The sequence below is a fragment of the Camelina sativa genome, chromosome 9, assembly GCF_000633955.1.
Source record: "Camelina sativa cultivar DH55 chromosome 9, Cs, whole genome shotgun sequence".
Lineage (NCBI taxonomy): Eukaryota > Viridiplantae > Streptophyta > Magnoliopsida > Brassicales > Brassicaceae > Camelina > Camelina sativa.
The window spans coordinates 20,681,576-20,700,375 of NC_025693.1; the positions used below are offsets into that span (position 1 = coordinate 20,681,576).

Below are 18,800 nucleotides of genomic sequence, written 5' to 3' on the forward strand. Positions count from 1 at the left end.
GTTTCTCCACTTGTTCTTGCAATGCCTTCATGATCTTAGGACGGCAATATCCCTGCAATGGTATTAAAAAAAAAAACATAAAGTCTCACACTGAAACAAAAAAAAACAATGAATTGAAGAACTATGAAACTTTCCACATTTTGTATCTTTTAAGTGAAGCAAGGTGCTTTTGGAACTATGATTTTACCTGAATAACTGCGGAAGAAGCTGCAAGAAAATCGATGTATCTTTTTCTTTCAAAGTCCCATATAGTTGAGCCATTTGCACGAGGAAACACAACCGGACAAATATATTTCGAAAGAGTCATCGAAAACTTAAAAATTAGTTCCCTCTCATGGGCACTATTTAACATAGATTTACACATATATAAGACAATGTCCTAATAACCTCTAACATATTTTTCTCATTTTCATTAATATTCTCTCTCTCCATAAAATGATAAACCTGTGAATAGAAACGAAGGTGTTTCTCTAAATGGAAAAAAAATTACATAAGAAATAACTATAGGAAAATTCACCCATGTCTTCCACTGAAGCAAGCGGTTACCAGTTTTTTCCTCAAGAACTCTCGACAATCTGGCATGAGATATTATATATACATAACATAACTAATAACCTCTAACATAACATTATATATACATAACTTATCATGATATAATATGTTTTCTATTGTTAATCAAATAAATATTCACACAGATTACTATTTTCTAATTGTGTTTTGGTGATAAATTGTGTTCTTAAACAGTGTTTTTGGAATCCGAATGAACAGTGTATTCGGTATATAATATTGAAAAACTTTTTTTTATTGTTATTTGTTTTCGTACACAACTAAATAGGTAACCAATAACCATGTTAGCAAAGGAATATCATATACATAATTAACATGATAATTATGAATTTATCATATAAATTATAAACAATTATAACAATACAATATGATTTAACAACGATAGATTTCTATTTATTGCTCTCTCTCTCTCTCTCTATATATATATATATTGTTAACATGTTCACTTAATATAGTCATCTAACTAATAATATGCTTTTATTAAAATATGCAATGAATAAATTGTTAAAATCAGATTAAAACATAGATATCTATTTTATTATGTCGGTAAACCATTTGTTACATGCAGAAGGGTATTTTACTCCAAATTGAAAGAAAACTAATTATACAAAAATTATATGACTATATTTATATTCTTAATTTTTAAGTCTTCTGAGTATAAGCTCAATAAACTATATGTTTGTAATCTATGAACATATATCTTTTTAGCTTGGATAGTAAAAAGAGACTATTGATATTAGTTTTCTTACAATAAGATCACCAGTCATTAGGCCATCTTTATAAGGAGAATATGAGGGGTGTTCTTAACCCTTTAAAATTATAAATATAAGGAATAGTGGCATAAGAACACCAAGATCAGTTCTTGATGTAGAACTGATATTGGTCTAGTTCTAAGCTAACGTGGCAAGCTGTGAATGAATACAATTTTTTGCAAACAATTTTTCACAAATTAAAAGAGGATTTGATTGAGAATATATGGAATAAATTTGGACATTAAACTATGTATTAATTAAATAAAATGTTTGTGTGCTTTAATTAAGTAATATGTTTGTTTGCTTATTTGTTTTTATCTTTAATGTTTTTTTGTTTCATAAAAATTTGGTATTGTATTTTGAATTTTAGTAAAAGTTTTATAAATTTGCAATTTAAATGTTATTTTATAAGTTTTTATAATTGTAATATGTTTAAGAATACTATATTATTAAATTTTATGATCTTAAACATGTTCTCCCAATAACTAACTTTTTAACAAAAGATCTTAACTACTGATCTTACATTATTTTCATAATATATTTACTCTAAGAACACCCAAAATAGTTCCCCCTATAAAGATGCCCTTACCTCAAATTAATGAATGTCATTTTTAAAAATGAATTTAAATAAGTAAACAAAATTTGTACAGTTCAACTATTATTATCAATTGCTAAATATTATATGTCCAAAAGATTGCAAAATTGATGGTATATACATCCAAAACATTACTATTACCTAATTTTGATTTTCTAAACATGTCCTACAATTTTATGGTGAAATCTCTTACATTAATATATTTTTACAAAATAAGTAACAGAAATTCATTAACCGATATCTTATTATCTTCATATAATAAAATATTTCAGTTTAAATATCTCTATACCATTAATTTAATCAATGCCTTATAAATACTAGCATCCCAGATGGGCTTTGGTGGGTTGATCGTATGAATACCTTTTGGTCATTTTTTAACACCACTAAACTGTTTCCTCACCCAATTTTCAAGGAACAAAAGAGAATCTGCATTAAATCGATATTACATTATTCTCTAAATAAAAAATATATCTTAAAAAATTTAGCACGTAAAAAAGTATTATAAAAAATATAGAATACTAACCTCCACTTATAACACAAAGCTTTATCGAAGCACCATAGTAATGATCATCAAAAAAAAATTTAGTGTGTGCATTGAGAGTATCCATATCTTCATTACAAAGGGATATCTTGTTACCTTCAAGTGCAAACACAGAAAATGTGATTTTACGCAAAATGAATGTAAATTTGTTGTTAGGGTGGGGGCAAGCAGTAAAATTACATACCATTTGCAAATTTATTGACTGTGGTCATTTATGGATGTATGGTGCATGAGTTGATGGATACAATGAGAATCCTCTCGCTTCGAAGTTTCAAACTATGGAATGATATTTGCAAACATCAAAACTTTAGCATAGGGATTAGGTTAATTTTTAAAGTAACTTTTAAGTTGTAGATGATTAATTAGTTTTCACTGTTTTAAACTATAATATAAAACCTTCAATTTTGGAACTTAAATATTGTTCAATTTGTCATTAGTTGATGTTCTAATATATAAAATCACTATCAACATTAATCTCAAATTCTATATTTCTTACTTGTTATGAGAGCTAGATATATTAGTGTAGCTTGATATTATGGTGTATTATTTTTGTGATTTATACAAATTTAATCACCTAATTTTTCTATAGTTTTTTGTTGTCAAAGAAGTTATTTATTTCTATTTTGTTATTTTTGTAAAGTCTAATTGTTTTGTTTTATTTGATAATAATTATATTTAAGTCAATATACACATACATATTTAGGTTGAATTTGTGTTGTTTTTGGCTGATCTTGATTTATCTTTTATTTTTCTATATTTATATTTTACTAATATGATACGCATGTTGTATTGATGTATTGTTATACCTATGTTTTAAAGTTGTAAATGATTTATCAATTTATTTTATATTTAAGCTAAAATTTCAACCTATGTTTTTGGAAAATATTGATATGACATAAAATGATTAATATACTTGGTTGATATTATTAAATTTTAAAAAATTGTAAATGATTTATTAATTTAGTTTAAATTTAAGCTATAAATTTAAACATTTGTTTTTTTTTGAAAAATATCGATGTGATGTGTATTATTTCTTATAATTTGATTGGTTACTCAATTTAAATGATGTGTTAGTTTCTTAAAATACAGAAATGTTGATGTTGAACATGAAATAATTATTTTTGGTTGAGTGATTTAGTTGTATTGATAGAAATATTCTTATTTGATGTCAATTTAAATGATGTGTCACTCCCAAAATACTCCAAAAAGCTGATGTGTCATTACTTGGAGAGAAACATATTGTGTATGATTTATTAATTTAGTTTAAATTTAAGCTATAAATTAAACATTTTTTTAAAAAATATTGATATGATATGTATTATTTCTTATAATTTGATTGGTTACACAATATAAATTATGTGCTAGTTTCTTAAAATCCAGAAATACTGATGTTGAACATGAAATATTTATAATTGGTTGAGAGTAGGCCCGACTCAAAATTTCTGTAGACCCAGTACTATTTTATAAAAAAAACCAAAATATACGCTAATTAAAAAAAATTAACATGTAAAATTTTTTTTGGACCGTTGGAGCTTAGAGCATATTTATCGGTGGGTTATTAGAAGGGGAGTTCTTAATTTTTTTATGAATTAATTGAGTACTGTTTGAAATATAAGAACTCATTATCTCTTAGAAATTTTTTCTTTTATTGGTAGGTTCTTGGGTCTCTTATTTTTGAAAATATTGTTTTAAAAAATTTAAAAATTTTAAATAGAATAGAAGTGGTATAAATGTATAAACATTTAAGATTTTATAAAATTAGACAATATTCCATTTTTATTAATTTTCATACATACAAAACATAATAAAAACATTAATACATATTACAACAGAAGTGCAATTTATAAATGGAGAGAATGATTAATTTTAAACATACAAAAAACATATTAAAAATAAAAAACTCAAATACATCTTCAAGAGTTACTATCTACAGAAGCAAATTGATAGGAGAAAGATCAACTAATTGTGGAAGAGAGAGTAGAGAAGTATAAGAGAAGAGATCAAAGTGCTAGCAGAACCAACAATATAATGGATCGCCTTAAAAGCAGTTTGTTTCCTTGAAGGATATAAAACCAAATTCAAAACAACAATATAGGAAGGCAAACTAAAATGATCAGAACCGTGTGTGTGACTTCACAAGTCACCAAGGTAGATGGCTGAGGGACTATAAGCAAACATCAGTCCTTGTCGTGTGAAGCTTCTGAGAAACCCTTAACCATGTCTACCAAAAATAACATCAGTGTTAATATGATTTCATTCATATGACCCTGCCTGCATCTCCATTATCACTTGACCCTAATCTATTCTTATGTAAAACACCGTGATTTCCAGGATTGCTACTTGCACCATATTTGTTCCTCTTTCTCTTCTCACCAACACTCACAACAGCACAAGCTGAAGAAAATGCAGTATCATCATCAGAGGAAAAAGTCTCTGTCAACAAAGTCTTTGAAACAGCTTTCCTTCTAAGAAGCTTGTTTGAAGTGGTATGGTATCTATCATCAAAAAACAAAGGAACGATTAGCAACTGAGAAGACAACTAACTCCTCTAGGGTTCCTGCAGAAGATAAAAGTTTAAAGAGGGCTAAACTTTGAAGCATCTTAAAACCAGAAGAAAGTAATAATTAATAAGACACCTAAATCTAAGCCCTCTTTGTATGCAAGAACACTTAAAACCCAACATTCTAATGCGACATAGAGAGATACAGAAATTAAGAACCAACTAACTGAATCAGAAATTAATTGGGTTTGATAACAAAAGAAGAAGTAGACTATATATATATATACCTTTAAGCCAGCACAACCAACTATTCCGGTAACAAGAGTTACAGCTTCAGGGTGTCGAGCAACCTGTTGATGAACATAAGTTAGAACTCAATGATGATAGAAACTTTGTGAGAAATCTACACTACAATCAAAACAAACAAATGCACTATTCAATTAAATGCAAAACACACAACAAGCTCAACGCAAGAATTAAGCATTCCATTTCAGGTTCCTAATACGAAACTTACATCGACTAAGATAATCAGTTCAGAAACTGAGGAGCATGTTCAATTAAGATGCAAGCTACTTAGGCAAGGGATTCACTAATGTCCAATTAGGATGCAAGCTAAATCAAAATCAAAATGTTTAATGATTAGGATTCACTAATATCAATCATCAATTACTAAATCAAAATCAAAATCAAAATGTTTAATGATTAGGATTCACTAATATCAATAATCAATTACTAAATCAAAATCAAAATCCTTTCTTTCATATTCAGAACCACATTTCAAACCAAGAGAGAGAGAACCTTAAGCTAAGTTTGATAATTCAACGATTACAAAACAGAACAAATATATTTCTCAAAATAACACAAAAGAAAAATAACGTTTAAAGCCTCAATCTGTCGCGAATTCTTACTATCAGAATGAGAAACTTACCATTAGAGATAGGTTCAAGCTGCTCCGATTCAATCGATTCAATCTCCTCCGATTGATTAGACTCCAAATTCAATCTCGTCCAAGTTCAATCTCCTTCAGACTCCTCCGATTCCATCTCCAACGATTCCGACCGATTCAATCTCCCCGGATTGAGAGGTTCGCAATAGAGAGCGAGAGAGAGAGGAAGAGAAAGAACACGGTCGAAAATTTTTTTTTGCTCTCGATAAAACTCTTTACCCATCCACGCGTTGACAATGAAAATGAGTATACTATATATAAGAGGAGCTCTTCTTTCTTTTTTTTCTTTCTGATTTATTTTTTTTCCTATTTTTCCTTAAAACCCCTCTTAAAACTCGCTTACAACCTCCGATAAACAAGGTCTAAGACCTTGTTTATTGGTCAGTTCTTAGAGATGTTCATAGGCTTTTGTAAGAATAAAATAAATCAAAACTAAAAAAAAAGGTAAGGGAGGTTGTTATATAGTAACCCGATTTTGTTGTAAGAGACTCATACGTATTGTTTTTCTGTTGGACGATAAAATAATACAAAAGAAAAAAAAAATTGGCGAAGCTCGATTTGATTTCTTTTCCTCTCTCTCTTTCTCTCGCGATCGAATTCCCGAAACAACAAAGGAATTGGAATCGAAGGATCTGGAATCAGAGGAAGGGTTTGGAATCGAAGGATCTGGAATCACAAGGTAAGTCTGTCAGTAGAATATTATGAAATCGCATATTGTTTTATGATTAGGGTTCTTTGATTTTAGATCACAAACCTGAAGTCCTGGTTTTTCAATTTTGGCTAACTTCTGTTTACTGGAGGGGTTAGGTTTTAGGGTTTCGAAATTGGGAGTCTCATGTACTTAATTAGAATCTTATGATGAAATTTTGAGAATTTTTGATATGGTAATGCAGAATTTGCTAGTTCTTTGCGTAAAGTTTAAAGCTTTTGGTTAATTTTGTTTTTCCTCTTTAAGTAACGTTTCACATGAGTAAGAGTAATGAGTAGGATTCGTAAATGGTGATTGTTAACGTTTCTAAGGATACATCAGGTCTGATGAATGGTGGGTTTTAGATTCTTTGGCTATTCCCAAAATGAAGGAGTTTCACAAGCATTTTAGGACCATGGTGTGTACTATCAAAATGGAATTGACTCTTTGATTCTTGTATGAGGGTTCATAGAGAATGTCCTGAATATTTTTGGTGTTAATTCTGATTGTGTAGGTGTTGGTGTTTGTTTTTAAGATTATATTCTGTTCTGTCTCAGTTTTTATCAGCAATTGATGTGAAAATGTCTGTATTGCTTTCATCTGATTCTGTCTTCCTTGTGAAATCATGGAGCAGGAGACGGATGGTGCTGTTGGTGTCGAGAGTGAAAATGTCGGAGCTGATGAAGAAGAAGCGGCTGTTATCACAGCGTTGCTGAGTTCATATAAAGAAGCTTTAGCAGACAACAATGATGGGAAGATCGCTGAGATAGAAGCATCTTTAAAATCTATAGAAGATGCAAAATTTCTGCTTGAGGATAAAGTAGCGTCTTTATCCAATGATTTATCAGTGGAGAGGGATCGGCTCATAAGAATCAGTGCAGATTTCGACAACTTCAGGAAGAGGACAGAGAGGGAATGGCTAAACCTTGTTTCAAATGCTCAGGGAGAGGTTGTTGAGAATCTGTTGGCTGTTTTGGATAATTTCGAGAGAGCTAAATCCCAAATTAAGGTGGAGACTGAGGGAGAAGAGAGAGTCACTAATAGTTATCAGAGTATATACAAACAGTTTGTTGAAATTCTGGGCTCACTTGGTGTTATCCATGTGGAGACAGTCGGGAAGCAGTTTGATCCAATGGTAAGTTACTAATATATCTTCTTCTGTCCTGAGGTTCCAAAAACGTATTTTTGTTGCTCTGCTTGCGCCTTGCTGGACCTGGTGGTGTTAGTCTTTAACTATGGAGGTGATCTTTAACTATGGAAAAATCTTGATTAGAACCTAGACATAATTGTTACTTTGAAAGATGGCTTGATCAGATGGATGGAACAAATTACGTTGAATGTTCTATCAATAATGTGTACTAATTTTTGTTGCAGTCGACAGGAGAAAGAAGCAGAGAATGAGGGTGATGGTAGCATAGCAATGTGGAAAGGAGTAGTAGTTGCCTACATTGTCGTCGCCATCTGCTACTTTCCCGTTGCATTTGTTTGCTACTATATTTTTGGAAACACTGTCGACGACAATGTTCTCATGACCTTGCAAAAACCAATCTGGCTTATCGCCATTGCTTTTTATATTGCTTTCCAGGTATATTGCTTTTTATACCTCTTTGTCATGGGGTTAACTGAGGGCATCACAAAAACAACACATGCTGAACCAATTTGTTTCTATTTTTTTGCTTAGAGGGACAAGAGAATCAAGCTGATAACGGGAAACGAGCAAATGAAAATGAAGATGTCGATGCAGAGAACCAAGGGAATCAATGGTGGAAAATAGTGAAAGAGATTCAAATGATAGTTTTTGACTTCATAACTTGCACTTCTATTGTAATATGTATTAATATTTGTATTATGTTTTGTATGTTTGAAATTAATTAAAATGCAATATTTTCTAATTTTGTATGTTTACACATTTATACCACTTCTATTCTATTTAAAATTTTTAAATTTTAAAAAACAATATTTCAAAAATAAGATACTTAAAATAAGAACCTACCAATAAATGAGAAAATTTTATCTAAGATATCATGGGTTCTTATATTCCAAACAGTACACAATTAATTCATAAAAAATTTAAGAACTCACCTTACTCAAACCCACCGATAAACATGCTCTTATGCTCTTGCACCCTCAGCACATATGCTAAGCCGGGCTTGATTGAGAGATATGAGTTGTATTAATTAAAATGTTCTTATTGGATGTCAATTTTAATGATATGTCACTCCCAAAACACTCCAAAAAACTGATGTGTCATCACCGGCAGAGAAACACATTGTGTTTTTAGTGTACTGATTTGTCGAGTTTTTCCATTGTTATATATAATTTTAAATCATTATATAGAACTTCTCAAGTTGTCATTTGTTTATCAAGCGAAATAGGAATGTTGTTATGCTGATACGTTTTTAAAAAAAAAATGTATTTGCAATTTCTGCATGTATCTACCTAATTTGTATTTTTTTTTTGTGTTATTTGTGTTTCCTCATTTTGGAGGAATTAAAATGTATTTGCAATTTTTGCATGTAGCCAATCAGAATAAGTTAAACATGTATTTGAGGAATCAAAAATCAAAAAAAGCAAGAAGAACATGCTATACAATTAAAGAGAATAGGTATAGTCAAGAAGTAAAAGATATATATATATATATATATATATATATATATAGACTAAAGAGAAATACCCTAGAATAGCACTATTTTAGGTTTTTCTCTAAAATTAAATTAATAAATATCTTTTTTTTATTTGTCTTCTTCTCCGTATAGTTATGATAATATCGTTTTTATCTTCTCCTGGCATCATCATTTAAATTTCAGATCGGTTCAGATATATTGTCGATAACTAAAATTAAATCAAATTTATTGGATAAGGTTTTATTCGGATATTTTTTAATCCGATTGTATCCAAAAACCCATACTAACCGAGTATGTGAAAAAATAGAAATGAAACAAATAACAAGTTTAAAGTTCAAACTAACATAAAATTATACAATACATAAAACTGCGACGTACTAACATCCAAAGTGAAGACATAAGACCGTGTCAATGATAAAAAATAAAAACCAAAGTAAACAATAACGTAGATATAGGAGTATATCTACAATTCGTGTATATTGTATATAGTTAGGTGCGTATATCTATATCTACGATTCATGTATATCGTATATAGTTACGTATACATTTATCTTTATAAAGTTGTTTTTTATATTTTCGGTTATATTCGGATATCGGTTCGGATCGGTTTAAATCCGATATCCAAAAGTAATGAAAACAAAAATCGATCAGTTATTTCCTCAATATTGATTCAGTTTTTATCCGATTTTTTCGGTTCGGATTTTATGCCCAGGCCTAGTCTCCGGTATCTCCAACAATCATAGCCTCCGTCATCGTCTTCCTCCAGCAACCGTCTTCTCGATTCTGAAAGGCAATGAATGAAATTAAACACACCTTTATTTACCAGAAGCGGCAGTGGAGGCAGACATGTAACCGGAATTAGATAGTGGCTTTTTTCTCCAGAGAGCGACACCACCATGAAGGATCAAACTCAGATCTCGTCGGAGACAAAATCTATCACTCCAAATTATGTTATCAAAAGTAAAAGCAAAACAAATCTGATTTGATGATTCAATGATTACAGAATTAGGCTATTGTTCATGATTTGATTAATATTGAATTCACATAGATCAATGTATTCATATTCATCAAGGAGAATCAAATTGGTTGGTCCAATTCAAGGAAATCTTCCTGAATTGCATAAAATCTTTCCCGAATTTCACACAATCCTTCATGAAGTTTAGTCACAGTTAAAATAAATTGCTAACAGAAACATATGATGCAGATACATCATACAGTTACCAAAGCAATCTAAAAAAGTTTTACAAACATGTCTAAACACAGAGAAAGTAAAACTGAACATAATTGTCCACACATGCCTCAATATATGAAAGAATACTCTATTGGTGAGGGGTAATGATATCATTCTTGTACATATCTGGATATTTACCAATATCTAAGCTTTTATGAAGGTCAACCTTAAAAGTTCATCATGAAATCCAAACTTTTTATAAAGGTCATCCTGAAGTTCAATAAATATTTTCTGAATTCCGTGGAACCCTTCCTGAATTTCCAAGGAGTGTTTGATGTTGGATGTTGGGTGCTGATTTTTATTGTTACAAGAACATGCAAAAGAATTCTGCGAGCTATCAACAAAACTCAATAGGGTGGCGTGTATGCTCTGTTTTCTTTGTTTATTCCTTTTAATGAAAGGCTTCCTTAAATTCGAGACATCCTTTCTAAATTTCTTGGAGTGTTATTGCAGCTCGTCCTTACTCTCTTGGAGTGTTGTTGCAGCTACAATTCTTCTGACCAAATCCGCATCTCTACAAAGTTACTACAAGTGAACAAACGCCACACATGGTATAAAACATCATTTGAGATTGAAAAGCATTACAGCGAGAGAGAAACGTTGGTGGCATCATCATCTCTGATTTCATTCGCTGCATCATTCCTCAAAATCAAACCGATTTCATTCGCTGTCTCCTCCTCCTCCAAGCCTCTCTAATTCAACTGGAGTTTTAGGTTTTGTGCATAGACGATTACTGTGTTTTCCCTTTCCTTTATTTTTTTTTATTATATATTTTTTTAATTTATTTAGGTAATTTCCCCCATAATTAAGATCGTGTGCTAGTTTTGGAACAAATACATAAATTGGTGCTATTTCTAAAAATCTCCCTAGACTATACTAAATGACTTGTATGTACGTACGTTTTGTATATGTCAACAATAAAAGAAGCATGCAAGTACAAAACAAGACGCAAGCACAATAAGCATAAGAAGCAGAGGGGAAAAGAAATAAGCACAATAAGCATAAGAAGCAGAGGGGAAAGGAAAAAAGAAAAAAATGAATAGATGCATGTACGTATGTGTGTCGTGTATGTCAAGTTTTGTGAGTTTTACTTATACATAAGTTTTGTAAAATTTAAACTTTTAGAACCCCACTAATTGTTCTACCATTTGGACTATGTCAAAAATGAGACAATTTTCTAAATTTTTGATTTTACATTTTTTTTCAATAATAAATATGGTTAGACGACTCCCTTATGGGGTGGTCTAAACCATTGGAGATGGTATGATCGTATGAGTCATGAGTGTAACAAAACAGAGCATGAGAATCTTTTTTCTATATGAATAAAACGTTAGAACTTAAAAAAATATATATAAAAAAAAAACGTTGAAATTTAAGGTACTATTTGTTAATCTATTCCGTTGAATTAGTCGTAAGGTTACTGATTTTATCTAATACATATCCACGGTCGTGTGATATATGATTTGCTCTTATAATACACTGAAATTTGTGATGCGTCCTCCCGGTAATGGAAAATGTAGTTTTTTTGTGGTTTCTTCGGCTCTTCGGTGAAAAAGCTAGGAAAGGATTATGATATCTCATGTTGATGATGTTTTGATCTTCAGGTAAACCAAAAGATTGTGAAACGTTGGAGCCTTTTAATCAAACAAGACGATGGACACATGGAATTACAGGCAGCTTCTCTTTGTCACAAAACACTTTGCATTTACATAGGATGCATTTCAAGAATAAGTATGTCCGAATTATCTATTTTATTTCGCGACCAAATTAATTATCTTTGATAAAGGGTCTTCAATCATAAAATATATTTGATAATACAAAAGAAGCCTATTGATTTCCAGTCACCTTTAGTTCACTCCACTTTGGGAGTCCAAACCTCTTTCGTAACATATGAGGATTGACCATCATATTCATGGGATGGGAGTTGTATCCATTTTCTTTTTCTCTGTCAACATGTGCGTATCGTATTTACATAAAGTTAATTATTGAAGGATTTGAGGAGAAGACATGCACAGTCACATGACAAAACTTGAATATATATACGCACTAATTAAGTAAAAACAGGTGACAACAAAATAAATAAGTAAATAAATATATAATTAAATTCAAAAACTAAACAAAAGATTCGTTTTTATTTCTCGACCAATCAAATCATAGATTAGCCAGGAATTCCACGTCGGCTAGTAGTTTGACAAGTATGTCGGACAATAGAAACGCATGAATATCAATACTGCCTTCTTCGATCCCACGGAAAAGCACGAGTTTGCCACTAAACATATTGCTCGGTCCAGCACGAACTGCGATCGGTTTGCCCCAACCGAAATCGCAATCGTACACTTCAAACCGGGGAGAGCTTGAGACAATTACAGAATCCCTAGTCATTTTACTTCCAAGACCTAATTTTTGGATCTTCATTTCTCTAACCCAATCATCTGCATAAGTTGTATAGTCTTCATTCGTCAAAGATCTCAACATATTATTTATTTGCAAAAAAGCCCACCCGAGACCATGATCCTGCAACTCCCCAACTGTGGTAGTAGCTAACGCGTTATAGATCACATGACCAAAACACTCTTTCACGAGCGGAGGGTTTAGCCTCTGCCTTAGATCCACTGCTACAACGCAACGCGTCTTTTCTTCTCGGTTTACACCACTGTGTCTAATGATTGATCGCCACATATGCGCCGAGACCGCTTGCAAGGACGAGACTATATGGTCACTCGAGCCAATCTCGCAGTTGACTTTAGCTTTGAGATGAGAAATATTCCTCTTTGTGAAGTGAAAAACTCTCTCTGTGAACGTCGGAGAAACTTCACGGCTTGGTAGTGGTGGCGTCTCTGTCTCTGAAACCGGAATATGGATAGGGTAATCCATTGCGTCCAAGAACCATCCTTTGAGGGCTAGAGGCTGATCAAGATTCTCCCGTTGACCATTATTAGAGCAAATCTTCGACCAAGTGCTGAAGAAGTTCCAGATCGAAGCACCGTCGGCGACCATGTGATTGTAACCAAAACCGATGAAGACTCCATCTATCATCTCGGTAACTTGTAAAGCAAGCAAAGGCTCAGAGACGCCATCGATGCTCTTGACACCGTTCATGGGATATAAAAGCTTGAAAAAATCAGGAACAGAGCCATCGGGTGGGAGAAGATCGCTTACCGTGACAGATTCAGCTACGGCATGAATGAAACTAGCACCACAGCCGTTGCAATCGATGTGAAACGACACCGTATCGTCTTCATGATTTTCCACTTTGCTAAGACGACCAGCGAACGGGAAGTAAATATCTAGAGCAGAAGAAAGAGACGTTTTTAACCGAGAGATGAAATGGGTTTCCGGGTCGGGTTTGGGGAAGAGAATACCTCTTTGAGTATAATTAACATAGAGAAGATTAAGATCAAATGGAGTTAGATGGATCTTTTCACTACCCTCTTGGTTTATGATTTGAGGTCGAACAATGTTCGAGGAAATAAGAGTTACGGCTGCCATTTTTGGTCTGTAATCCCAAAGCTCAAGATTAGTACTGTATATAATGTGAAAACGTAGAATATTAATGTAATTTGACACCATCACCATCATTTATCATAGAATTTTTTGTCTATTTCAGGCTTTTCAGCATGGGGATAGTACATTTTTTGTTTAATAATTGTCATTTATGTAAAGTTTTTCTAACCTGGCTCAATCAGTAAACAACCAACAACTTACAAGATTCGATTTATTTTATATAATTTAACGACTTATGCGCCCTTTAACAATTTTTGTCGTTGTTGCTGTCTTTTTCTATGTGTGAAGTGCGTATTGTACATGAAAAACGTGTTTAAAAATGTCAATTATTGAAAGGCAGATGAGTGCTGTGAGCCTGTGACCTAACATGACGTAAATAGAATTAAGGATTCACACAATGAACTTGTGAAAACAAATTCACTTAACAATCTCTTTTGATAACAAAATTCAAAGCTTGAATAGAAAAGAATTTGAAATCTTTTGAAGAATAAAGTAGGTTTCTCTAAAAAACAAGTGAAAAACTAGAGTTTTTAATATTAATGTTCGGATCCTCTTTACAAGGAACAAGTTTCTCTATTTATATCATTATATGAACTAGAGTCTAGAGCCATAAGTGGAGATGTGAAGTAGACCGGATCCAAGCCGAGAAAAGTATTCGGATTTAAAATACGAGTCGTTGGATATATGCGATAAGAAAGTTCTATTTGTGCATTGATAAACAGGTTTTCAAATTTCAAATTCATTTTAATTTATTATTCATTTTATGTTTTTGTTTGTTTAATTATCATTTTATCATTTTAATATTTTAGAAAAAGTAAATAAAATTTAAAATTATACATTATAAAAACATTTGAATGTAATAGAATAGTTTGAATACACAAACATTAAACATAAACTGTTACTAAAAACACAACCATCAAAATAAAAACTTATAACAAAAAATATTATGTAGAATAGATGCAAATTTTCAAAAAAATATTGTTTAAAGTATTTTAAATAAAAGATATTTTATGAAGAATTATGGTAAATCTACAATTAAAAAAATCATTATGACAAAGGGATCCTAACTGAGAATATTGAACTAATGGTTGTAATGAGTAAATGTAATTTTCTATTAAATAATTGTAATTAAAAACAAAATAATATAAATTTTAAATATTAAAATAGTTTTTAACGAAAAATTACGATAAATAGATGCAACTTTAAATTCTATATTGTTATGAAATAAGTGTGATTATCCATCACCACATGTGTCTTCCATCTTAATGACACATATGCCTTTGCTTGGTGTAACACTTGTTCACCACTTGTCTTTCATATTTGTACACTTGTCTTTGTTACTTTGTGTAGTGCATAAGTCATCATAATCTTATCAATAGTATATATAGAGCTTATGTATGTGAGAAAAATGAGAGAGATGTAGATATAATAAGAAGAAGATAAGAGAAATCTTATTATCTCTCTAAGTTTTTTATCTAGTTTCCCTCTAACTTCTCTCTAAAGTCCATACACTCATTCTCTAGATCTCTTCTCTTTTGATCCTTCTCATAATAATCATCTTATTACCTCCAAGCTTATGATATAGTTCATAACACGTTATCAGCACGATGTCTTTACTGTTGGAGCTTTTATAAGGTAAGTAAGTTTATATTGTTTCAATTTATGTTTATAGAACATAAATATTATAGAAATCATGAGATTATGCATTTTTCCGGATTGATTGTTATAAGTAGTAGGCTTTGCCTCTTTTACAATCAAATATATAGCTAAGTGATTTCCGGACCGATTGTGAGATATATGGTAGGCTCTGCCTCCTTCACGATAAAAAAAAAAGCTTGTCTTTTCTGGATTGATCGTTATATATGGTAGGCTCTGCCTCCTTCACGATTAATAAAAAGCTATGTCTTTTCCGGAAAGTTTGTTTTATATGACAGGCTCTGCCTCATATACGATCAAATATAAAGCTATATAAATTCCGGATTGATCATTATACATATATAGGCTCTGCCTAATCTATGATCAAATAAAAGGCTTTGTCTTTGCCTCACTAAAATGAAAATGAGGCCTCTTGAATCCTTACATGGGAAGCTATGATTTCTTTTTTATTTTTTAAAAATTTTCCATCTATTTATTTTATTCGCTAAATGATAAATATATTTTATATGAGATTTAATGAGATGTCTTTAAGATCAAAAATACATTTTTCTTGTGAGAATATATTAAGCACATGTCAATATATTTTAGACAGTGCAAAACTAATTGGAAGGTATAGATGAGTTAGTCTCTCGACTTCCAAAGGCATCAGATTTATAATTATCGATGTCTAGTGTTCTCTAAAGTCTCAAATAAACTCATGAAGTTTCAAAGACATTCTGTCTTAATAAAATTATTAAGTTGAGACTATAAATAAATATGGTATCGCATGTTTGACCATATTGGAGACACACATGTATATATAATTATATCATGCAAAAACAAAGATGGCAAAATGACAATAAATATGATATTCTCTAATGCTTCAAGCATTGTGTTACCGGTCAAGCCATCCCGGTCAATCAATGATATTAAAAATCATTGTGAATTTTTTTTGAGAAACAAAAGTTGTTTTAAAAGTATTGCATGCCTCCATGAAGTTGTAAGCACACCACTTCATTCATATTTCAGGTAACATCTAATTTATGTTGAATTTTTATTTGTTTATCTAAATTTATTTATATTTATGGAGTCGATGGTTGTATACTTCCTCCTTAATAATTTGGTAGGCTATGCCTCAATAGTCATATAATCTTGGCCAAAATCACCATTTTTTAAACAAGCTCATAATATATATGATGGTTCATTTCTTTTCTACTCCCCATACTAAACCCCGAATACAACCGATCTAAAAGTAAGATTCGGTGCAAGATGAATAGTCATGACAAGTCATCATCTTGAGAGGGGATGATACTATACCCACATCTTTATAAGGATCTAAGATAATACAAATGACCAAAATCGGTATGTTGTTGATCCTAATGTGGGATTCAGTACGAGATGAATGAACTCCAAGAGTTATCATCTCGAGGGAGAGAATTAAAGAATCCCAAATTGACAATATGTTGATAAATTTTGGTGAATTTGACACCCATAGCGATATAACTTTGGTGAAGTCATATCCCATAATTTATCATATATATGTCACATGTGATAAAGTATAACATCCATGATGTTTACTCTCAAAATGAGCTATAATGAATTGTTTATAGTGCAACTCCAAGAGATTGCAAAATGATTCATGGTGATGTAGTCTCTATGTTTTTACATGGAACATGCAACTTTGCATGTAAAATATATTATATATGAGGCCAACGGTTCATAAGAAAAATTTCTCCCATGTTATATATTCATGGTTGGAGATTAAATATTTTTCATGTTGAATCTTATGCGTGTGTGATATATGTTGTAAATACTCCTCCACGCCGTATAAAAGTATCATCTTAAGATGATTAAATATATAGATGCAGAGATGACTCTCCGGTCTAATAATATAGAGCCATCTTATGAGAGATGTGCGTATTGTAAGATTTGCATATCATCAAGTTGGATGATAAAAGTTTCCCTTCATTATGGGAGAATCATTGAATAGTTTGAATCTTTGAACAAATGAATACAATGAATATGAACTTGAAAGTTCAAAAGTTCAACAGATCACTATTCAAAACATATATTGCAAACCAAATGCAATAAGCTGATGGATGAGATTTCATATAATTATTGATCCTCACATAAATAAATATGAACTTGAAGTTCTAAAAAATCTCACATCCTAGCTAAAAATGCTCCAATAAAAATATGTCTCTGGTGGATGACATACTAAGTCTATGACACATAAGAAACATGATAGACTACTTTGGTTCCTAAGATATATAATATCCTCGAAAAGAAAAAGGAGCAAATTAAAAAGAGGATTATACTCTCAAAAGAGGAGCAAATAAACTCTTAAAGAGGAGTAGATAGACTCTTTAAGAAGAGCTAATAGACTCCCAGAGAGGAGCACATAGACTCCTAAAGAGGAGCAAGATATTTCTCAAAAGGAGTAGAGAAACCAATTGATATGATTAATAATGAAATCAGGTACCTGTATAAAGTCATTTATATAATGATTAAAGAGATCTCGTTTAACCATGTCATTACGGGAAATATGGAACCAAAGACATAATGTCAACAATAAAATTATTATATGGCGCAATGTGATTAATGAGGATCATAAATCTCCGCTCTGTGAGCGTATAAAGATATATATTGGCCAATAAAGAGGTACTCAAGTCTATATAAACTCGTATGAAAACGAGTAATTTTTGGACTATTGGTCCAAGCATCAGAAGGGTATAATTATATATAACAAAATGGTGTGTCGCGCCATATTTTGTTAAAATACCTTATCAAACAAAATGGATGCTATATGGATGACTTGAAATACATCTCATGGGATGCTTAAAGCTTATCCCGAAAGATATATAATATCATAATTATGTTCTCGAGAACTCATTGATGATCATCAAAACCTTTAAAGGTTATTTGCAAGAAAAGATCTTGGAAACATCTTCTGAAATAGATGCTATAATAATCAATTCTAATAGAAGTCATATATATATATATAGTCATATAATATCATGTATAAATGCTGACGAGCATTTATGTATCTTATGAATTGTGCATAGCATTTTCTACTAATCTCTTTGCAGCATAAAACTCATTCTCTATGAGTAGATTTTGAGTATGAGTTAAAACGTATCTCCTATTGCAAAGGTATGATTAACTTGGGCTTAATATATTTTGGAACCCCCAAGTTTGGTTTAGTTGGTTTTGCAGA

General features: G+C 31.3%; 2 protein-coding genes across 2 annotated transcripts; one reads left to right on the forward strand and one right to left on the reverse strand.

Moving 5' to 3' along the window:
- Positions 7,215-8,420, forward strand: LOC104715499 (protein GrpE-like). Its single transcript, XM_019230010.1, has 3 exons — positions 7,215-7,724; positions 7,964-8,174; positions 8,271-8,420. Exons 1-2 carry the CDS (start codon positions 7,215-7,217, stop codon positions 7,988-7,990), a joined length of 537 nt encoding a protein of 178 aa, XP_019085555.1. The 3' UTR covers positions 7,991-8,174; positions 8,271-8,420.
- On the reverse strand, positions 12,500-14,047 carry LOC104711562 (uncharacterized acetyltransferase At3g50280). Its single transcript, XM_019230185.1, has one exon. It carries the CDS (start codon positions 14,021-14,023, stop codon positions 12,596-12,598), a length of 1,428 nt encoding a protein of 475 aa, XP_019085730.1. The 5' UTR covers positions 14,024-14,047; the 3' UTR covers positions 12,500-12,595.